The following is a 24,465-nucleotide window of genomic DNA, read 5'->3' as shown; positions in this document are numbered from 1 at the left end:
CCCCTATTGCTATGAAACAGCTTCTCATGCATCCTTCCTTATTGGGAGCAAAGGTAACAAACCTCTTTTAGAATAAGATGTTTCCTGTTTGTCAAGCCTAGCATAAATCATGGAAATAGCAGCTCCTTAGTCGGAGAACGAGCACATACCTTTCCCAAGCATAAGTTAAAAACCAAAGGATCTGAACAGGAAACTCTTTCCTGTTCAGCAAATGAAGATCCTTTTCTAGCTATTTCATTTAGAAAAATCAAGGTTTTTCAAGTCTGAGTATAAGTGGCTGAGAATCCAGCTGTTTGTTTCTATTATTTAATTTTAATTAATTTTAAAATAATCATTTTAATGATGAACATTTTGGGAAAGGGATATTTTTGTTAAAGATTCAGCACTGTGTTCATTCAACTCAGCTGTGAGAGCTTACAAGGATCAGGCTCTGAGACATACAGGAAGTCCTCCAGCAAAATCAAGGAAAGCCAGAGTTGATATTGATAATATTAGTAAAGTTTAAGAAACAAGCAAACAAACAAACAAAACAACACAAGCAGAAAATATTTTTAAAAAATGTTCAGGTCTTTATACATCATAAAGAAGCAAAAAAGGGCATAAACTCAACTAGGAAAAAAACACTTGGCTGGTCACATCCACATCTAAAGGTCACCATGGAAAGACGAGTACATCTTTGTTCCAGAAGGCTAGACTTTCAGAGGCACAATTTTGTTCATGTGCATGTTGGAGTAAGATGCATGTGAAACTTTGCCTTTAAAAATCTGGCCCTAGATTAGCACTTCACCCTCCCTCTCCCGTTGCCTTTATGGTCATGGTCTTCCTCTCAGAAGTCTTGATCTAACTTTTTATCTCTTCTGCTGTCAGAAGACAGGATACTGAGGTAGATGGACCATTAATCTGACACAGTATGGCCATTCTCATGTTACATTCTTATGCCAAAGATAATCAAAAGGCCTAATTTCTGGTATCAGCCAAGTTTGTTAGAGATTCTCAATATGCAGGAAACTGAGCATGATCACTCACAAGATCATTTAGTTCTCAGTCTCCCAGCATTCATCGTTGAATTCCATAGTTAATAGATTCCTGACACTTTGAATCATTATGAGGAACACCTGTACAGCCAAAGCTCTATAATTCAATAAGATAATTTTATCAACATACAGCAGTATTGTAATCACTCGTAGGAAGTGTGTTTCTTAGAGCTGGTAGATGATAATTCTGTGAAAACTTTCTTCAGTGGAAAATTGGGTTTCAGCTACACTAAAATTTTCACATCGTGTCTGCTTTCCATTGTTCCATTGGAAAACCGGAAAACCCAAAATGAAAACTTTAATCCATAAACGATTTCCCACCTAGCTCTAGTTAGTATTGTAGTGTTCCATGAGACATTAAAATAAATGAAGTGTTTAGAAATACCACATTCCTTTTTAAAAAGCTCCCTCAAAGTTAATTTCAGTAAAATATGTATTATTGTTATTCAGTTTCACTTACTGTGTGTATTATTTTAAAAAATAAATACATGTCAAAGATGTTTGTTAGAAAATGCTTTTAGGTGTTCAGACATGAAATTGCAGTCTTAGACAAAAGAGAAAAAATCGCTGAATATTATTGCATTTGTTTTTTACTGAATTGTCTGTGATAATTACTACATAGCCTGCTCCTCCTGATGTTTATGTCATCACTTAGGCAAGGTAGGAGTCATGTATTGGGTTCAATTTTTTTTAATTTCTAGACTGTGTACAATTCTCATTGACATCAGAGTCAATGATTCAATTCCAGTACACCTCGTGTGTTTTACTTTTATACTTGGCACTGCACATCTTGGCTCACGCCATTTACTTTGACAAAGCCTAGTGAAACATGTTGAGCCAAGTCCTCTGGTGTGTTACAACTGCTTTCCACCACACTAAATTAATAATCTGGCCCAAGGAGTATCCTCCTTGTATAAAAGTTATTCCACCAGTGGGGTAGAGACAACTTAAAGGTTCTTACGCCAGTCACCATCCTTGCTTCCAGACAAACAGAAGTTGAGGAAAAGGGTGAGGAAAGGGGAAGTGGATAAGACACAGAACGTAGGCCATACTTACAGAATGGGGGGGAAAACAACTGAAAAAGATTTGAGGGTTGTGGTGGGTAATCAGCGGAACATGAGCTCCCAGTGTGACACTGAGGCCAAAAGAGCTATTAAGATCCTGGGATGCATAAACAGGGGAATCTTGAGTATGAGTAGAGAGGTTATTTTACCTCTTCATTGGGCACAGGTGCTACTGCAGCTCGAATGCTGGGTCCAGTTCTGGTGCCCACAGTTCAGAAAGGCTGTTGATAAATTGTAGACAGTACGAGAAAAGCCACAAGTATGATTAAAGGATTAGAAAACCAGCTTTATAGTAACAGACTCCAGGAGCAAAATCTTTTAGCTTAACAAAGAGAAGGTTAAGGGATGACAGTCTGTATCTCCATGGGGAACAGATACTTAATAATTGACTCTTTAATCTAGCAGAGAAAGGTTTAACATGATCCAATGGCTGGAAGTTGAAGATTGATAAATTCAGACTGGAAATAAGGTGTACATTTTAATAGTGTAATTAACCATTGGAACAAGGATTGTGGTGGAATCTCTGTCACTGGCAATTTTAAAATCAATATTGGATTTTTCTAAAATACGGTCTAGGAATTATTTTGGTGAAGTTGTATGGCTTGTGCTATACAAGAGGTCAAACTAGATGATCACAATAGTCTCTTCTGGCCTTGGAATCTATGAAACTTTCTGATATGCCATGCCTCAGCTATGATTTTGGCCCCTGGTAACCACTGTCACCATCCTGAAGTTAAAGGGAGTTCTTCACGTGAAATAACAGGATGTGTGGCCCATCATGTTAATCACCAATATCATATTTTGAATTACATGCATGTTCATCTAAACTATTTCTTTATAAAACTCCGTAATAATAAATCTTCTGTTTTTTCTCTTTAAAACAAAACAAAATATAAACTTAAACTCTGACTGTTAACAAATCAAGGTGAATTAATTAACTAATTAATTTTAGGATTAGAGGCTCCCTTATTTCGTTTCTCCCCATATGCAGAATGAGGAATACAGCATTGTGTGATATGATTGATGTAGAATGTCCTCAAAATAACATTTGAAGGCCAGGGATAAAGAACATTTTTACCATTGTTGATTGTATGCTTCATCCTAACAAGCTATTCTAGATTTAGCATGTTTTGTTTTACCTCAGCAGAACACTCCCATGAGGTCATATTTATTGATCTGTTAGAATTTTAGATGACTCTGATGGAGGAAGGCTGCAGTCATCTCTACGCCACTTGGATGGCCCATGTATATTAGCCATTTATCTAGTTACATACATTCTTCATTTATTCAGTTTCACTGCTTTTGTAGCAAATATGTTTAAAGTATATAGTAAGTAAAAATCTTTATAAACTCTTCTTCCCCATTAATCAGTTTTTCAGTTATACAACATTGTTTTTGTGACTTCCAGGTTTTTTCATCATCCATGTTCTCTAGTTTACTCTAATTATTTTCCATTAATGGGAAACATTCAGCTTCATTACACATAATACATCAGTGAAAACCTTTCTCATCCCCCATCTAAGACTGAAAGCTTCAAATAGGCTCTTTTCTACTGTTCTACATATCTTCCTCTCCCTCAATATTATGACATTACATAATAACTAAAAATACTTGTATTTGTTATAGACTGGCACATCATCTCATAATAATCTCACATAATGCAATTGATTTTATGTCATTCTGTACTTTGACCAGTTATTTATGTCATATCAAATAATCTATGAACCTTATGATTTATTAAATATAAAACATAACAAATGTATTTGGCTCATTTATTGATACTTTTTAGTGTTTCTTTGTGATTTCTCATGTTCAGTTCTAAGCCCTTATTGTATTTCTTTCAGTCTGTTAATTTTTGTGTTCTGACTAAATGGCTGACAAATTCTGGCCTTTTCATGTATGATTATTTATTTGAATGAGTGGGTGCGAAAACAGGAAGCAGGGAAAGAAAAATAAGAGGTAGATCCTGATCCTCTATGTTTACCCCTTTGTATCTGAAAGTGTTTTAAGTAGAGCAGGGCAGAGAAAGGCAATTCTGTTTCATGTATGATTTTGATATTTTAAAAATTGTTTTGTTACAATTACGAATGCAAGCCAAATTTTAAAAATTCTCTATGAGAGGGAATGGAGCCCTAGTTTTGGGACAGTCCTCCTGGTTTGCTGCTCCAGAACTGGAGAACCTGAAAGCTCAGACTAGCCAACAACCCACCAGGCAGGCTCTAGAGAAGTCGGGTAGGTGAGCTTTTCCAGTTGAACTTTACCAAAATTGAACTTTCTTCGAAACATTTCAATTTCACCAAACTGGCAGATTACAACAAAACAATGTTTTGAGCAGTTCTGGTTTTAAATGGAGAATGTTGAGGACTGAAGAGCTAATGGCAGTAGCTGATTTGTTGTTGTTGTTTTTTTGTTTTTTGTTTTAAATAAACTAAAAATAATAAACAGACCTAAGGCATTGCTAGTATGGATGCAATTGCAGACCTGGGTCTGTGGCCTCAAATAAATGGGGTTCTGCACAGAGACAGATATATCCCAAGGAGGAGCAACTTGTAGTTTTGTGACCTTAGTCGTAGTAACTTTGAGCATTGGCGTAGTCCCACTGAAGACTATGTACTTGGACTAGTCGTATGCTAATTTAGAAGTGCTCAGGTATTTGGCTGAATCATTGTCTTGGTTATCTTTTCCTGTTTGATGGGAACAGAGGAGAGAAGAGTTTATTTTTAAATATATTTTTCAGTTTTTTTCAATTTAAATTTTCATAATTGCAGGAAATTATGTGAAGATCAAATTTTTTTAATGACAGTAACTTTGAGATTCAAGAAGTTAAATCTTTTTAAACCATAAAAATACGAATTTTCACATCACATGTTAAAATATACAAAGTAAATATCCTTAAATCAACAAATCATACCTTTTTTACTATTAATTCGGTAGTTCGTTTATAACAAGCTTCATTCAAAAGTCTAAATCTCTGGATTTTTACTGTAGTAAGTTTTCAAGCATCCTCTTTCTTATGTTGCCTATCTGTAAATTTCAGGGTGATCACCTGTCCTGATATGAGGGGCTTTTGTCTTATATGCGCAACTATATCCACTCCTGCTGGAAAAAAAAAGTGTCCCAATTTTTCACATATGCTATCTGGTCACCCTAGTAAATTTTAATTATTGATAGAACTATTTTTCTTCAGGTGTGTGTGTGTGTGTGTGTGTGTGTGTGTGTGTGTGTGTGTACAGTGAAATTGATGTTTGCTGACATTTACTGATTAAAAATATCATATCAAATATGCTTTTGTGTTTTTATTAAAAAATATTTTTAAGTATTCAAACAAGACATCAAATGCATTAGTCTGTTCAATTTTTGAAAAAACAGAAGAAAAATTTTAAAACAAAATATTATTATTGTGGTAATACCTAAAGGCCACTGTGTAAGGCACTGTATAACTATATACAAATGCTCTTTGCCCTGAAAAATTTATAATCTAAGGGTTTGTCTACCTAGGTAGTTATTCCAGAATAACTATTCCTGTTTAGCTCCATGGGATTAAGCTGATGGGAGTAAGGGCTAGTCTACACTAGAAGTGCTACATTGGCGCAGTTGCTGGTGAAGACACTGTGTGCTACGGGAGAGAGCTTTCCTTTCGGCATTATAAATCCACCTCCGTGAAAGGCAGTAGCTATGTCAGTGGGAGAAGCTCTCCCACCGACCTAGTGCTGTCCACACCTGCACATAGGTCAGTGTAATCTACGTCACTCAGGGGTGGCTTATTCACACCCCTGAGTGACGTAAATTATACCAAAGTAAGTGGTAGTGTAGACCTGGCCTAAAGCACATATGAAGTGAATCAGGAATAACTAATCTACTTTAAATCACATTCTACTTTATTCCAGATTAATTTTAATGTGTAGACAAGCCCTAAATATAAGGTGAGAGACAGCAGAAGATAGACACAACACAGACGGGGAGCATAAAGAGACAATGAGATGATACTGAGACAGAAAATAAACTGCAGCATGCAGAAACTTACAATGCAACTATGCCCTACCAGTGCTATGGATAATCAGTTAACAAGACTCTCAGATACTATCAGTCCACCACCTTTTACCAGGGTGTGTTTTCTTTCTACTAAAAATATGTTCTGCATAATAAGGAACTTCCTAGTAAGCATTTATTTTCTGTTGCTTTACTAGGTATCATGCCTGTGTACCATAACATGTTCGCACTAATGAATGAAACAGAGCGAACTTGGTATCCTCCAAATCATATCTTCCACATAGAAGAATCAACCAGGCTCAACATACTCTACCGAATAAGGTAGTATGACAACTCGGATATCATGTCTAAAAAAGAATTGTGATTTATTTGTCATATTAATGCAAAAAGTTAATATAACAAAACAGCAGCAAACAATATAATGTAAAAATGTAACTGAATTATAGTCTCCATATGAACTATTAGATGCTTGATAGAAAACTTGATAAAATATGTTGGATTGAGTAAATTGAATAATCAGTTGTTTGTGCCTTTGTATTGGACATTGCTAAACTTGCCTCTTCAGGTTAAAAAACCAAAAAGGTACTGAAAGTACAGGGAGTTCAAATTATTGTTTTTGTTTGTGTTTAATGATCAACTAACGAGCTGAATTTCGTATTTGTGTTTTTGAGTTATGATGCTAATGTAATTACCAGAAGTTCTGAAATATAAAAAATACTTCAATGGCTAAGATGCTGATGTACAGATCTAATTAAGTTATCCCATCCAATTATCAGGACATCCGCAGGAGAATTTGTATCTATCCAACAAACAAAATCTGTTTTGTGAAAATGAACTTTTTGAGCTGTGCATCCACAATTTTCCCTGCTGGAAAAAGCTTTTATTTCCTTGAGCTGCATAAGGTAGCATGGTGTCCCTTTGATAAATTAATTGCAAATTGAAATGCAAAATGTCCTATTAATGCGTTGGTTTGTCCGTTGCTTGTATGCAGAAATTATTTTGTTGAAATTTCTGGGGTGCGCATCTATTAGTTTGCTCCCTATTCTATTATAGGTATAAGATAAGAATGACTACCAGACTGCATAGATGCATTGCAAATACTCAGACATATTGCTAATTCCCATTTAAACTGTGGTTGTGGTCAGCAAAGCTAGTCTGAGAATCTCCCTTCTTTTAGAGTGTTTTGTTCATTCTCCACTAGGATCATCCATACAAGGCAAACTAAGACCAATCAACTACAGTATCTGAAAATCAAGCAGTACCTTGTTTTATACGGTATATTATGAGCGATAGAGATTTGGAATTTAGGGCTGGCAGTTTTGTTAGTAATATATTTGTTGGATTAGAATACAGCTTGCTGTTCTTCAGCTATATCATATTAATTTTATAGTGCTGCCACTAGTTCCAAAACAATTTTTTAGTAATCTAAAATATGATTTAGTCACACTTGGAGCAGTTAGAATGTTTGCAGCAACCAGGTGTCACTTCAAGAACCACTTTATTCATCACTGTGCTGCTATCTCATTGTATTGAACTGAATGACATGATACACAGAACATTTTCTTTGGGATTGCTAAATGGTTGTTTGTTTAGGTGTAGAATAATTTTGTCTTCTTTGGGCATTGTTATAATAACCCAGGTAGTTACATTTCATTGTATCTTCAGGTTTGTAGAGGACCAAGGATCTTGCGACCGAGTCATGTATAAAAAATAATCTTAACTTTGTCAAGTGATGGTATTTAAAATGTGGCCTTTTTCAGTAGATATACTCTGTAATACTGTTGATATTTGCCTAACTATAGATTATGTATGTTCCTCAATAGGTTTTATTTTCCTCATTGGTATTGCAATGGCAGTAACAGAGCATATCGGTATGGTGTTTCCCGTGGCGCAGAGAGCTCTGTTCTTGATGACCTTGTCATGTCTTATCTGTTTGCTCAGGTATGACTTTCAATCGATAGTTCATGATTGGCTGTTTTTTAACCTCTTTCCCTCTGCTTTTTGACACCATCATCCAAATATAGAATCTGGATAGCATCCCACAGAACTAACTCTGAAGTTTGACTTACTTTCTCAGAGGCCAAGCTTAAATATGCAAAGGAAACTCAGAGCCATATTATACCTGAGGTAGGAGAGAATGAAAACCCAGTGGATCTGTGTTATGGATGAAGTGGAGGGATGAAGGACTATGTTGCCTCTACCATATCATTCCACTCGGCAGTGATCAAGCTCCAATTTTTCAGAAGAGCAGGTCTGGAAATATAAGGCCATACAGTCCTTGAACAGACCTTGTAGGACATCAGCAATAAATTGATACAGATTTTTCAGGAGCTGGGCTGCCAAGGGGTGGAGGGTAGCTGGGAGCCAGTGTAGGGATTCACGGAACTCTGGGTAAAGAGGAATTGAGTCACAAGAATGTTCAGTAAACAAAATATTATGAGAGAGATCATGATGAGGTAAATGTGTAGTCTGATTGCTTGCACTCTTTTTTTCTCTCAGTGGCGAGATGATTTTGTGCATGGATGGGTAAAAGTGCCTGTAACTCATGAAACACAGGAAGAATGCCTTGGAATGGCTGTTCTTGACATGATGAGAGTAGCCAAAGAAAAGGACCAAACTCCACTGGCTATCTACAATTCAGTCAGGTAATTCATTACTTCAGAACAATGTTACTTGTACATACAATAAAATGATGTCTCGTTTACTGTTTTCTCACTCTGCCTTTCTCTTTTTCTTTTTCATTTAACTCAAGCAGTTAGCACCTTGACAGACATGCAATTTTTGGCAACAGATTTGTTCCAGAGCAGGAATTCCCAAACATATTTACAGTGTCGACTACAGTTTAATAGAGAGATTATCTCATAGTCCCCTTACATATGTGATTGCATGGACTACTTCCCGTTCTGTTAGCAATTGAACAACATTCCAGTTGCAACTACAGCAGTTGCTTACATAGAAAATAACAATAGGAAAGTAATTAATGTATTTTTAGCTGTCTTGTAATGAAATTTAACAGATGGAAACGAGGAGGAATGAACACTATGTGACCAGCTCTCTGTGGACCTTTGGCAAGTGCTCTCTTGGACATTGGTGGTGCACAGACCATAATTTAGAAACTCCTGCTTTAGAACTTCCCATCTGTCTTCAGTTTTGCCACCGTTTTCAATTGCAAGAACTTTTTCTTTTTATCTGAAAAGTCGATGTAACTATTAATCTTATTTTCCCATGATATATATGCTTGTCTATGCTCTTTTAATCCAAAGAGCCATTTCACCTGTAATCAATCTTAAAATAATAGACCAAAGTGCATGTGCAACAGATGGCAAAAATATGTGCAAATACATTCTAATTTTGAGCTTCAAGGGGACAGTCAGGAAGAATGAGTAATTTTATTTTTTAATGTTCTTTATTTTGACAGAGAACTTCTGAAGTACGAAATACTTAAATTGTGCTATATAATTATATCCTAAAATTACAGTGGTTTGGAAATCTTTTAAGTTGGTTTTCTTTTTATTGGCTGTATCACCATGATTAAAGATGGCAAGGGCTCTTTTATTTGCTGGGAGAAAGACCCATTACTCAAAAAAAAAAATTCTCTCTAAAATGTTGACTCAATTTTTATTTGGAAGGATTTCTGAGGTAATCAACTCTTGTCTAGACAGCATGTTCTCTTGCTCTCACCTTTTCTTCCATTCTGGTGAGTCTGGCTTTGAAAGTTTCAATTTTTTGTGTCCATTCTTTTGTTAAACTTCTTCATGTCATAACTTTTAAAACATTATTTTTCTATTTTAATCTCTTAGTTAACAAGACATTGCTAGAGTCAGTGACACAAGTGGTAACTGATTAAATAAAGCTAGTTTTAAGATTATGGCTTTAGATTTTGGCATCTTTCCTTTATATTGCACACAGAAAATGTTAACAGATCAATAAATTATAGAACATCAAGCACTCAAAAGTTAAGAAATGCAAGTACAAGGTTCAGTTCATGATACAGTATAGAACTGCATTGTTGATATCTTTTTAAACTTGACATGTGGTTTTGTGTTTGTATTTACAAATCTGAATGATCTAGAAAGATCAGGATTTTGCTACATTGGCATAGCTATTGGAATTTACAAATAGTACTATCAATGTATCCTAGCTGACTAGACTTTTCCCCAACCCCAAATATTAATGACTAAATCATTTCTAGATGACTAGAAATATCCAGTTTTATGGAAACAACAATGTACTATACTTCAAAACTAGTAAATTAAAAATAGAAAATGGAGCAATAGGGGTGGTTTCATTTTCAATAACTTTTACTGACAACTGAAATAAAGACCACAATATCTTTTAAAAACACAGTTCATATGATAGATGAAGTATTTTTATGTTGGCTTTGTATTTATTTAGCATACGGAAATAAATTCCTTTTCTAGGCTTCATAAATTAACCTTGGAATTTATGTGCTAATTTTGTGTTCACAGCTACAAGATGTTTTTGCCTAAATGTGTTCGGGCAAAAATCCAAGACTACCATATTTTGACACGAAAGAGAATAAGGTACAGATTCCGCAAATTTATCCAGCAGTTTGGCCAATGCAAAGCTACTGCTAGAAACTTGAAACTTAAATATCTTATAAATCTGGAATCCCTTCAGCCTGCCTTCTATTCAGAGATTTTTGAAGTGAAAGAGCCTTGCAGAGGTCCTTCAGGTGAGGAGAGTTTTGCAACCATTATAATAACTGGAAACGGTGGAATTCAGTGCTCAAGAGGAAAGCATAAAGACAGTGAGACACTGGCAGAACAGGTAATCCTTAAGAATATGGCTTCACTTTTATTATTTTAAATATTTTGCAAATGGACATGGTAACAGAATAACTCAGTTATATGTTACATGTACTGATTTTCTAATGTAGTACTATAGAATGAATTATGACTTTGACCTAACAGTTCTACTATGATTTCTGTATGAATGGAGCTTGACATGAACCAAACAGCACAAGGTTTTTTAAATTAGGTGGATTTCTTATATAGATTATAAGAGAAATAACACTTGGCTGGGCAATTCAAGTACTTAGATGACAAATGAAGAGTGCAGTTCTCTATCATTCATGCTATTAAAACAAGATTGTTATAAAAGTCAACATGGGAAAGTAATAGCTCGGCCTAATTTAAGAGTAAAAAATACTAAATGATTCAATAATTTTGTTATCATGCACAGTTACATTTTATTCTTGATGTTATCTGGGTTTATTTTTTACATTGTTTCCCATCTTAATATTCAACGGTAGAAGTTAATACTATCTGATGTTAGTTGCTATCAGGAAATGAAATAATGGTTGTCAGGAATTACTGAGTCTAGTGTTAAGTCCCACTTGTTCCATTTCTAATGTGCCATGTACACAGATCAGATCAAGAAAATACTGTTATCCCAAAGACGATGTATCGCTTCAGGAGTATATCTTCTTTTGTGTACATAGCTTTTAAATAACAGAATGTTGTTGTAAAACGTTTCTATAACATTAAAAATTTATACAGCACTTCATAGATAAAACAACCTTCTTCTAATATAATCCTTCTTTATAATCTAAATAGGAGTAGGTATTTTCCATAGGGGAATTTGAAGGAGTAGTATTGGAAGTGAGCTGCTTTTAAAAATAAATAAATAAATAAACGACCTTACAATTTTTCATATCATTTTCATGATAGATAATAAATTAGACCAAAACTATAATGTGAAGAATACTTTGTAGAGGAAATTGAGGTTAACATATAGATTACAAGCAATCACAGCCCATTATGTAAAATGACACATTTATGATATATGGTATTGAATTTCAGGCATATTAAAAATATATAACTGCATATGTGTAACTATCTTGATTTTTCTTCATTTGTGCTTATTAGAAACACTGCAGACTGAGCTGAGGTTTGGATAATTGGGCCAATAGTTATCTATATAACATGGATGATTTGATGAACTTTGATGGTTCCTGCTAGTCACCCTTCTATGTGCAAAAAGCAGCCTTCAAGAGAGAGTTCTAATGATGATGCCTGGAATTGTTATATAGACAACTAGGCCTTTTAAAATCATGTTTTACACGTTCAATTCATATATAAAATTTGTTGTCTTTGAGGCATGTTTTCGTGAAGTAGCCTCTAAATTTGCACATGCAAAAGTATGTGTATGCAGCTGTACCATTTGTGCATGCCAATCAAACCTTTAATAGCAAGAATAATACTTAAGATTTTTATTGTTTTTCATCTGAGGATCTCGAAGTGCTTTTCCAAGGTGACTAACATTATTATCCCCAGTTTACAGATGAGGAAATAAATACATAAAGAGTTTAAGTATCTATCTATGTTTGAGATTACAGAGAAACACAGGGGCAGCTGGGAATAGAAACCATGTTGCCAGATTCCCTGTGCTGTGCTCTGACCATTAGGCAACTCGTAAGGTGACAAACTACGTTTACCTGTGCACAGTTTCTGTGTTTGTACAATTGGTTGCATGCTCAAATTTAATAGTGAGTTAAGGCTAGCTGTATATTTGGCCATAACTCTACGATTTCAGCAAACCAGCCTTGCAAAATTTTTCTCAACCACTTGCTTGGAGCAAGATTTTACTTTTATTTTGGGGAAGGGTGGAGGAAATAGTGATGGTGCAGTGTCTTTGGTAGGTGAGCAAAATATTGCTTGCTGGCCCAGATTCTTATCTGGTGAATGGGCATAACTCCATTGACTTTAATGCAGCTAAGATGATTGATACCATCTGAGAATCTGGCCAGCATCTTTATGGAGAGCGTGGTGAATACATGTTGTGTCAGTGTAACCAGGGATACATCTGCAGGAAGGCTGCAGTAAATAATAGGAACTAGAAATTCTTATTCAGATTATTGATTAAAATCAGACTCAGATATTTCCTTTGAAAATACAGAAATAACAAATAATGATGCATATTATCTAAAATGGTACAGACAATAAACAAAAAAGCCATATCCTGTATAGCATTTTGACTGATCTACTCTTATCCATCTGGTGGAAGAATAGAAAAAATGAGACAGTCATTCAGACATTTTAAGAATTCAGTTTGAAGTCAGAATTTAAAGAATCTAAGTTTCAAAAATTCTCTGAATTGCACTCACATCAAAATTTACCCATTCTTCAAGCTCCCATTGTGATTTGTGCCTTCAGTTACCATGGTCATGGATGCACATGCGTACGTGCATTTTTCCACTGGAATATCAGCGTCCATTTTGTGATTATTTGATCTTCAAGTGCTGAAAATATTAATTTAGGGTTGTAGGAATTTTAGAATTTTGAACTATACGTTCAGAAACCATTTACTATGTTATACTATTAATCATAACCAACATTTATTACAGGAATTACAGACCTACTGTGATTTTCCCGATATTATCGATGTCAGTATTAAGCAAGCAAATCAAGAAGGCTCCAGTGAGAGTAGAATTGTCACCAGTGAGAGTAGAATTGTCACCATCCATAAGCAGGATAGCAAGAATCTGGTATGTTTATTTTGCTTATTGTTTGGTTATATTGATGTTGGTTTGATCGTGCATGGATATTCGCAATGTTCTACTAAACCTAGAATGCAACAAACATTACTGTGATGTTAATTAGACAAAAGGTAAAACTGAAGATTTTAAGCAGTGGTCACTATATTAGTACACAGACGTGCCAATGTATTTGAAGCACCACAGCATAGACTGAAATAGAAACGTGGAAATTTAAAACTAAGAGTAACACTTTATCTACAATTCATTCTCCAATTTTGTTGTGTCTAGCTACATAATTATAAACTTGTATAATTTTAACTAATTTAATAATCCTACAATTTAATCATTTACATTTTAAATAAAATTAAATAAAATTTTAAAATAAAATTAAATAATGTTAATAATTAAATTTAATAAATTCAACTAATTTAATACTCTTACAGTTCATTGTGCATGGGCACAGCAGTCCATCCACACACACCAAACTGCAGGATTGGGATTTGAGATTAATTTGAAGGGAAAAAATATACTGAACTATATACATTCAAATGGACAAAGAGTGCAAAACTAATAGTATAGCTGTTGTTTAAAATATTGTGAGAGGCCATAGGTTTGAGAAGTGTTAGCCTAACAATGTAAACCAGTCATTTACAATATATTGTCAAGAGAATTTGTGTGTGAACCAAAAAGGCATAATTGTTCATCTTTTTTAATCCTAGCATTTATTAGCAACACTATTTCCCATCTGAGATAACATTTTGGTGTAGTGGTTTCTTTCTTGATCCTCATTACTGATCTGTGTAGTATCAGATTTCCTTTTTCAGGAATTTGCCTGTGTGATCAGAGATCTACAACTTGCTGGCATGCACACAAAACAGATGTATTGCTAAAATGATTCTTCCTTCCTGGAGAAAGTAAATCTAAAACCTCCAAAAGCATTTGAATGAGAGTGATTTCATTTACTGTTTTTTAAAACTGCCTTTAAAAATGATATTGTTTTTCAAAATTATATTAGATTTGATATAATTTACTATTCAGTGGTCACATAGAATCTAGGAGAAATTATCCAAACAAGTCTGTGTATCTCTCTCAAAAAGGAGGAATCTTGGGTAAGGCAGAGCATAGAGGGTGCATGAAAGATATGGGAATGAATAACTTCTTGTGGTTTGAAGTTATTTATATTGATTTGAATAAAACCAAACATGCCGTGACCTTTGAAAAATTATAGAGGTACATACGTATTCAGTGATTTTGTCCTTTTGTCTTTCTATCAAGGATGTTTTGTAATACATTTTCTTCTTCCTTTTTATACTGATAAGGCTTTTATTGCAAAATAAAATTTAAGTCCATATTGCATTCTGTTTCACCCATTCATTGTGCAGCAGATTTAGCCCTTGTTTTCATAAATTCAGCAGTTGCATCATACTACTGCAACCCTGATGTATGTGTGAGTTTCTGCTCAGCACAAATGCTTTATTAAAGGGCATCTCTTAAGAAAAGAGGAAAAACCAGAATATGTTCAAGTTTTAGGCACTTGGGTTATACTGGATCTAATGTTATCTCAACCAAGTGAGTCTGTAGACCATTTGCTTGACCTAGATTCAGTACAAAGCTATTCTTGTGTTAAACAAAGTTTAAGAAATCATGACCAGAGTATTTTAAAATGTTTATTATACAGCAGGTTTATCAAGAACCATGTTATGTGAAGTTACACTGTGTAGTGTACTCAACAAACTTTCTCACAGCTGCATCATGTTTCTCTATATGACTTTTCAAAAGACCTTAGAGATTGCAACTACTCAACTACTTAACTCAAGTTATTCAAGTAAACCTCTTGAGAAAAACAGAAAATAAACTCATTAGTCAGAGAGCCAATGGAGAGTGTTTTCTCTGAGTCAAACTGAGTTGCAGGTATTGGAAACCAGTCTGGGGAGGAACATAACTAGGGATTTGAATCATCACATCACTATTTCAGTTTTATGCCAGTATAACTCCATTGAAACCAGTGGAGTTACTCTGGCATAAAATTGGATTGTGACAAAGTGAGACCTGACAGCTTATAGGAGGGTGGTTGACGGCAGCTGTATCAGCTGACTAAAACCCTCTTTCCTGTGAACTGAAAAGTGGTTATGTCAGGTTAATTAGGGACACCCGAGTCCATTTAAGGGCCACTGTGACCTTTAGAAACCTCTTCTGGTGAGAGATGGGAGGAGGGACAAGATACAAGCTGCAGAAGAGTTGGAGAATGGAGTTGGTTTCTCCTAGGGGGGAAGCTGTGCTCCTTCTCAAAGAAGAAATATTGAGTTTATTACTTTTTGAGGAGGAGCTGGTGGCCAGGAGCCAGTATAATAAGGGTCAGTGCTCTGGTGGGAGCAAGGAAATTATTTTTTGTGTGTGTTGGGGGTTTCGTTAAGAAAATCATTTGAACCAGCCCTGAGGCCTACCTTGTGAAATCTATAAATAAACCATTGTCAAGAATTATAAACCTGTGGAGAAGGACTGATTTACTCCAGGCCTCCGCTCCCCACCAGAGGGATAACTGCTGAGGCTGATGTGGCAATAGAGATGTGTTGTCACATGTGGTGTTAGCAGCGGGATCACGTGCAGCAGACTCTCCCAGAGGTGAGATAAATCATTCCCGAGAATGGACGACGTGGTGAGGGTCCTGGTGCAGGCCACTGCTCCACAGCAGGTCGCTGCCAGAATATAGATGTCTGTTTAGCAGGAATCTGTACAAATACAACAAGAGACGAACCAATGACTGATGAATCAGGTGTCACAGGACCAAGCCACCCTACAGTAAGTAGACAACTGAAGACCCTGACTATTCTGGAATGTGGCCATGAGGGAACTCCATCTTAAGGGCTAGTTGTTACCAACGAAAGGTAATGACAAAGGGTGATGTTGAGGTTTATCATCTTGTGTTTGAAAGAACACACCTATGTGAGGCCTCGCATCAAGATCAGTGGGTCAATATCCTTGCTCCCTTCCTGTGTAGGAAGGCTCAGAAGGCCTACTATGATATGGCTGCAGAAACAGCCAAAGACTGTGCCCAGTTGAAAGCTGAAATCCTGGTTATATCCAGAGTGACTATAGCTAGAAAGGCTCAGAGATTCCACAAGTGGTGATTCCAGGATAACAAAGCCCCAAGATCACAACTCTTCAACTTGATCCATCTGACACAGAAGTGGCTGTATGCTGAGACCAACAATATGGAAAAGATCATAGAACTCTTGGTTTGGGACAGATTCCTGAGAGGACTACTGTCTGTGAGCATGAGTTGGCAAAAATGACCCTTCTGATGACAACGATTCGGTCACCTTCATAGAGAGAGACTTAATGGCCAGAGAGATTTCTAGGGCTCCCAGAGAAGAGATGTGCCAGACCCAGAGGCCAGCTCAGTCCCAAAGGCCCATACCTCCTGAAAGTTTGGGGGAGGAGGGATGCTGAAGAGCGACCTGGGGCTGGGAAGGGACTTGGGGAACTGGAGAGAGAAGGCCATAGGGTAAGGCCTAATAGCCCAAAAATAGGCTATGTATAAATGTTATGCTTGTATGGGAGCTAGGGCATAGAACAGCTCAATGTCCTAACAGTGAGGAACCCATGCAGTGCAATTTCCAGGAATAATGAGAGACTATATGGCTTAATCAATCCTTTAGGAACAGCTATAACCTACAACTCCACATAGATATATGCTGCCATTCAGATTGAATGGTATACAGACCGTTGTTTTAATAGACTCCAGAAGTGAAGTCACACTAGTCTCTGGAAACTGGTGGGGCAGAACTAACTGTCTGAAATGCAGGGGAATAACCTGTGTGCATGGGGAAGTGAATTTATTAACCAGCCATTCCTGTACAAATAGAGGTTCAGGGAAGCACAACAAGACTGGAGGCAAGTGTAATCAAGCTCTAAACTTCTGTAGTACATGCTTATGGGACAAGATTTCCCAGGGTTTGGAAATTTACTCCTGGTGAAAGGATTGGAGGAAGTAGGAACTCCATGACTGATATCATGACTCTTAAAAGTAATCCACCTCCTATCTTCTCTGAATTAGCTCTGGACTTGTTTTCAACAACTGGTAAATCCCAGAAGACTATGTGAGAAAGAAGGGCAGACAGAAGACTGGGAGGGGTGCGCAAGATCTTGGCCCAAAATCAGAAAGTGATGCTTGTGGATGAGCGGTCTCATCCAACACGCAGGGAAAGAACTCAGACAGTTACTGAACCTGAGGTTGAGCCAACTTCCACAGAGACCAGACCTTGGGGTGTGTAGGAAGGTGCAGTGGCCTTTCTCCAAGCCGGGGCCCGAAGAAGGGCCACAACCCCGGGGTTGGACAGAAAAAGGGCTGGCTGACCAGTCTGCCCAGCAACCGGCTAGTGATAGGTCCTGCTGGTTGACCAATCCAGCACCAAGCCGGGGCCTGAAGAAGGGCCACAACCGCGGGGCCAGACCGGACCCTGTGCTACACGTGGTGGAGAATGTGGGCATCACTTCCCGGCCCCCTTGACAGGAAGGGGGGAATGCCTGCCCTGTTAACAAGACCTCAGAATACCATCCCAGGGGACCGGCCGGGGATGGAGGTCGAGAAGCTGCTGAAATGGTGGGCCGTCGCCTAACAGCAGTAGCTAGAGGCCCAACTACAACAGCAGTAGCAACTGCTCTAGCTCTGTGCACCCAGCTACAGCAGCGGCTCTGGGACCTGGGAGCCCAGCAGCTGGGGCTACAGCAGCAATTGATGCAGCAGCTGGGTGCCTGGCTGCGCCCACTCACCAGGCCGGACAAACCCTGAGAGGGACCTGGGGGCCCAGGCCCATGCTTTGTCAATGGCCCACCAGGAGACCTGCGCCCTCCATGGCGGACTCTGAGCTGCACCTAAGGTGTGGTGTATGCTGGAGAAGGGCGGGCCCGGGGACCCTCGGGCCCGAAGACCACAATCACGGTGGGCCTGACCAGGAGACAGGTCGAGGCCCTCGTTGACTCGGTGCGGGCAGAACCTCATCTTACGGGACCTGGTCCCCAAGGACGGGGCACAGCTGGGCAAAGTGGGTCTGCACTGCATCCATGAGGACCTTCGGTTTTATCCGACCATGAAGGTCCTGCTAACTATAGGACCACGGACCTGAGTCCTATCTGTGGGGCTGGCTCCCCGTCTACTGTATCCGGTGATCCTCGGACGGGACTTGCCCAACTTTGCGGGGGTGCTCCAGTGGGCAGGTAATGCCGAGGACCCCAATGCTGGGGCCCCCGAAAGGGAAACACCCGACCCCCCAGAGGGTGAGGACCAGCCGGACCCCAACCCCGAACTGGCCCCAGAGGTGGAGGAGCCAGGAGGTGAAACCGCCCCAACTGACGGGGACTCGTGGCTGGGCATACGAGCAGCTGACAGCGGTAGATGGCATCTCAACCGATCCTCGATGAACCCAGCAGTGGCCTCACTTCGAGCTGCAGCGAGAGCGGCTGTACCACCTGGAGAGAAACCCCACGGATCGGTTGAGATGCCATCTACCGCTGTCAGCTGCTCGTATGCCCAGCTGGTGGTGCCCAGACCCCACCGTAAGGCCATCTTACGGTTGGGCCATGATGACCCAGCAGCAGGACACTTAGGGGTGGACAAGACCCTCGCCCGGGTCCTCTCCCAATTTTATTGGCTGGGTGTACACCGGGAGGTCCGGGACTATTGCACCTCTTGCCCCAAATGCCAACGAGTGGCGCCGGCAGGAGTCCCGCAAGCACCCTTTGTTCCCATCCCCGTGGTCGGGACGCCCTTCGAATGGGTGGGTGTAGACCTGATGGGACCCCTGGAAAGGAGTGTAGCTGGGTTCTGCTACCTCCTGGTCCTCGTTGATTATGCCACCCGCTTCCCAGAGGCCATCCCCCTGAGGAATGGCACCGCCCGGACGGTGGCCAGCGAACTTGTTAAGGTTTTCGCCCGAATAGGACTTCCCCGGGAGCTACTCACCGACCAAGGCACAGACTTCACCTCCCGGCTACTGCGAGAGGTGTGCGCCATCCTCAGGATCTGGAAGCTCCAGACTTCTGTCTATCATCCCCAAACCAATGGCCTGGTGCAGCGCTTTAATCGCACCTTAAAGCATATGCTGCAGAAGTTCCCACCAGAGGACCTGCGGCAGTGGGACCAACTGATCCCACCCTTGCTCCTCGTCATCCAGAAGGACCCACAGGCCTCCACGCATTTTCCCCCATTTGAACTATTATGCAGCCATTAACCTTGGGGTATCCTTGACCTAATGAGAGGGCACTGGGAGCAAGCCCCTTCACCATCTCAGGGGATGCTCCAGTATGTGCTCACTCTTCAAGAAAACCTCGCATTAATGAGTTATTAGACCAGCTCGGGGAGGCCCACTATTTCTCCACTCTCGACCTGACAAAAGGATATTGGCAGATTCCCCTGGAAGCATGCTCGTGAGAAAAAACGGCCTTTTCAACACCTAGCGGCCTGTTCCACTTTTTCCAGATGCTCTTCGGTCTTCATGGGGCCCCCGCGACCTTCCAGTGACTGATGGATCAGCTCCTGGCCCCCCACATAAGCTACGCCACCGCATACTTAGATGACATGGTCATCTATAGTCAGGACTGGAGTGACCACATCAATCAAGTGGCCGCAGTACTACGGACCCTCCAGGACGTGGGTCTGACCGCTAATCCCCGGAAGTGCCGCATAGGGTGGCAAGAAACTACATACTTAGGCTATACATTGGGCCGAGGGGTCCTGCGACCCCTGATTGATAAGGTGCAAGCCCTACAAGATTACCCACAGCCGACCACCAAGAAACAGGTCAGGCAGTTCCTAGGACTGGCCGAATATTAGACGGTGCGTGTCGAACTTCGCCACCCTCGCTGCACTCCTTACGGACGCCCTGCGAAAAAACCAACCAACCTGTGTCCAGTGGACCCCGGCATGAGACTGAGCCTTCACAGCGCTCAAAGAGGCCCTGTGCCACGAACCCGTCCTCCATAGTCCAGACTTCGCCTGTCCATTCGTCGTACAAACCGATGCCTCGGCGGTGGGACTACGGGCGATGTTGACTCAGGTATTCGGTGGGGAATACTTAACCTTTACCTTTAAGGGAATACCTTTATTTAAGCCACAGGCTGTTTCCCCATGAGGAGCGATATGCGACGGTGGAGAAGGAGGCCCTGGCCGTAAAGTGGGCGCTGGAAGCCCTGAGGTACTATCTACTGGGGATCCACTTCACCGTGGTCACGGATCACGCCCCCCTCCGCTGGCTCCAGCAGATGAAGGATACCAACGCCTGGGTGATGCGGTGGTACCTGGCCCTGCAGCCATTCGCCTTTTCCATCGAAAACCGCACCGGGCGGGACCATGCTACCACAGATGCCCTATCCCAGATGGACCCACTGGAATGGGCCAGCCCCGGATACCGGGGCTGGACTTGAGGGGCGGGGTGTGTAGGAAGGTGCAGGGGCCTTCCTCCAAACCGGGGCCGAAGAAGGGCCACAACCGTAGGGTTGGACAGAAAAAGGGCCGGCCGCCCAGTCTGCCGAGCAACCGGGAGGCTGGCTAGTGATAGGTCCTGCCAGCCGACCAAGCCAGCACCAGAGGAGTGGAGCCTCAACCGGGGCTGAGGCTATAAGAAGCAGGCCCCACAGCTCAGACGGGAACAAGCTGCCACCAGAGGCAGACGTGCTGCCCCACCAGCTACAGCTGAAGCCTGAACCGGGCCGGGCCGCTGACACAAGTGAGTGCCTCCCAGGGCGAAGACCCTGGGAGCGGCCCAAGCAACCAACCGCTAAGGATTGATAGGGCCCCCAGGCTCCCTAGACTGGCCAGGGCCTACAGTCCCCCAGGACTGGGCCAAGCCTGAAGGCCCTAGTGATTGGACTGAGTCCTCTGAGTCCTCTGGACCAGTGCAGCCAAAGAAGCGTTTGTGGCTCTGAGACTAGCCTTCTGCAGCAATCCAGTGCTGGTAGCCCCAGACTTCAAGAAGGAGTTTGTTTTGTAAACAGATGGCTCTGAAGTAGGGTTAGGAGCCATGCTTTCTCTCGTCGTTACAGAGATGACCATTCAATCTTGTATCTCAGTAGAAGACTTCTCCCCAGAGAACAAAAGTACACCATAGTGGAGAAGGAATGCCTCATGGTAAAATGGGCTGGGGTAACGTTCCAATATTACTTGCTTGGACAGAGGTTTACTCGTGTTATAGACCATGCTCCCCTGACGTGAATGCACCAGACCAAAGAAAACAATGCACAACTAACAAGATAGTGTCTGTCGCTGTAGTCCTTCCACTTCAAGGTGCAGAATAGGACAGGAATCAGGCATGCAGCATAACCCCATAGTAATGAGTTGGAAGATGAGTGGCACATGTGACAAAGTCAGACCTAACAGCTCTCAAGGGGTGGTTGGAGGCAGGTTAGCAGCCATGGAATGGTTAAAGTCCTCTTACCTATGAGCTGAAAAGGGATTACCTCAGGTTAATTAGGGACCCGTGAACCCAATTAAGGACTGCCAATGACCTTTAAAAACGTCTTCTGGGAGGGCGGGGTGATCAGGGAACAATCAACAAACTGCGGAAGGGTTGGAGACAGCAGAGAGAGAAAGTTTCTTCTAGGGGGAGAGCAGTTCTCCTCCCTATAGGGCAGCAGTTCCCAAACTGTGGGTCGTGAACCGAAGTGGGGTCACTTCATCAGCAGATGGAGTCATGGCATTCCCGAATGTGCAGAGGAGGCCATTTCACAAAATGGCCTCCTCTTCACAGCGTGACCTCACACACACCATATGCATGAGGTCATGTCACACAGGGGAAACTATTTTGCTCTACAAAATGGCACCTTCCATGCAGCATGACCTTGCATGTACAGTGCGTGTGAGGTCATACTGCAGGGAGGACACCATTTTTAAATGGCAACTTCCATGCTGTGTGGGGTAGTGGGAAACAACACATCTGAGAATGGGGTCATGCAGGGAAAATGTTGGGAACTGCTGCTATAAGGGAAGTATTGAGTTTACTGTTGTTTGGAGAGGTGCAGGTGACCAGAAACTAACATAAAGTAAGCATCAGTACTCTGGTAGAAGCAAGGAAATGTATTTTTTGTGTGTTTTGCTGAAGAGAACCACTGAGGCATACCTTATGAAAATTGTAAATAAACTACTGTTAAAAATTATAAACCTCTGGAGAAGCACTGATTTACTCCAAGCTTCCCCACTAACCTGCATGCCAGAGGGGGAACCACTGAGGCTGATGTGGCGGTAGAGGTGGATTGGCACATAACACGGTGCATCAGGCCCATGGATTTCAGCTCACATATACAAATTGTTTTAAAAACAGATGCATCCAAATATAGGACTTCCCCACTGCAGGAGTGTTGTCCTTTCAGTTGATGAGCTGTACGCATTATTAGTGATGAGAGTACAGGTAAGAGTACTATATGCTCCAGAAAGTTGATATTAAAAATATCATAAATCATAATGAACTAGTATTGTGTTAGACAAACAAACAGAAAATTACAGCAGTAGGTCTTTCAGGCCTGTAAATTATGGAAAGAAGAGATTCGGAGTGAGACTTTTTGTTTTTACCACGCTTTGCTCTTACTAAAAAAACCAAAAACCAGTCTGATGGCTCAAAAAGCAGAAATAAAAAATGCAGCTGAACATATCATGATGTCCTTGTGCCATTTAACAGGTGGTTATATTTTATTCTTGTTACTAGTTTAGTTATGCTCTGGATTTGGGGAATGCAGCCATCTCCATAGGCCCAAATACTTGGGCTTTATGCTGGTAGAATGAATTTCACTGATTTGGGAGCACATACACACAGTTATTCCAATAGAAGTAAATTACTCATGTAAATGCTTGTCAATATGAATAAATTTGGGTCTGGGTCTATCTGTACTATGTATGTGTGTTTTATATATACTGTTACCGTACCTATCTGAGCATTGTGTTAATTATTATAAATTAACTTCCTAACTCTCTCTCTTCCCAACTTTTACAGGAGGCTGAATTTCATTCATTAAGAGAAGCGCTCTCTTTTGTATCATTAATTGATGGATTTTATAGATTAACTGCAGATGCTCACCATTACCTCTGTAAAGAAGTAGCACCACCATCAGTGATTGAAAATATCCAAAGCAACTGCCATGGACCAATTTCGTAAGCAGTGCTCTTATATTAATTATGCTCTTATATTAATATGACAAGGCACTTTTATTGTTTGAGCTTCAGCAGGGGTGAAACATAATAGGCATACTTACTGGAATATATATTTATAGAATAAAAATATGTTTTTAATTTTTTTTTTCAAATTTTCCTTTTGGCAAAACATTTTTGGTTTTGAGGAAAAAATATTTTCCCTTTGAAATTGTAAGGGAAGGTGCACTCCTTTTCTGATGAGGGATGTTAGGTTGTGTGACATCCTTGCATTGTATCCTGCCCTTCTCTCTGCATATGAAACTCCTGTTGAGATTATTGGGAAAACCTGCAAAGTGAGAGTAGAATGATATCTTTTGTGTTACGTTTCATGTTTGAAAGTTTCTTTTGTAAATTGTAAGAATGAATACAGATGAATTTTAAAATATATTTCCTCTACTCAATTTATTTTTTCCTCCAACCCAGTCATGGAACAAGGATATAATGCAGAATTTAGGACTGTGTAGTCATTACCATGACAACAATGTATGATGTCATAAACGGAGGCTCTCATAATGTTTTCACTGAAGGATCTAGAAGAACTAGAATCTACGCTGCAAGAGAAAAAAGTCAAATTCAGTATCTTCAGGCATTGTGATGGAAACACAGAAAATTGCTAGCTAGCAAAGCAAATTGATTTTTGTACAGCTGTTGTCTCCTAGTTCAGTTTCTCCAGTTCTTTAGAGAAACAGTTTGGTACTT

At 40.2% G+C, this 24,465-nt stretch overlaps 1 protein-coding gene across 3 annotated transcripts in view; it reads left to right on the top strand.

The window, feature by feature from the left end:
• Window positions 1-24,465, top strand: part of JAK2 (Janus kinase 2) — a 153,759-nt gene that overhangs the window by 75,201 nt on the left and 54,093 nt on the right. For all 3 annotated transcript variants that reach the window (XM_067543052.1, XM_067543049.1, XM_067543051.1), the window contains exons 3-8: window positions 6,286-6,409; window positions 7,912-8,029; window positions 8,588-8,733; window positions 10,558-10,879; window positions 13,458-13,598; window positions 23,570-23,727. In XM_067543052.1, the coding sequence (XP_067399153.1) occupies window positions 6,286-6,409; window positions 7,912-8,029; window positions 8,588-8,733; window positions 10,558-10,879; window positions 13,458-13,598; window positions 23,570-23,727 (1,009 nt within the window). The remainder of the gene's footprint in view (window positions 1-6,285; window positions 6,410-7,911; window positions 8,030-8,587; window positions 8,734-10,557; window positions 10,880-13,457; window positions 13,599-23,569; window positions 23,728-24,465) is intronic.

The sequence above is a fragment of the Emydura macquarii genome, unplaced genomic scaffold (assembly GCF_026122565.2).
Source record: "Emydura macquarii macquarii isolate MOO-44397 ecotype Brisbane River unplaced genomic scaffold, CSIRO-AGI_Emac_v2 contig_767, whole genome shotgun sequence".
Classification (NCBI taxonomy): Eukaryota; Metazoa; Chordata; order Testudines; family Chelidae; genus Emydura; species Emydura macquarii.
The sequence above is the reverse complement of the archived record's forward strand: the minus strand, read 5'-3'. Positions and strand labels throughout refer to the sequence as shown.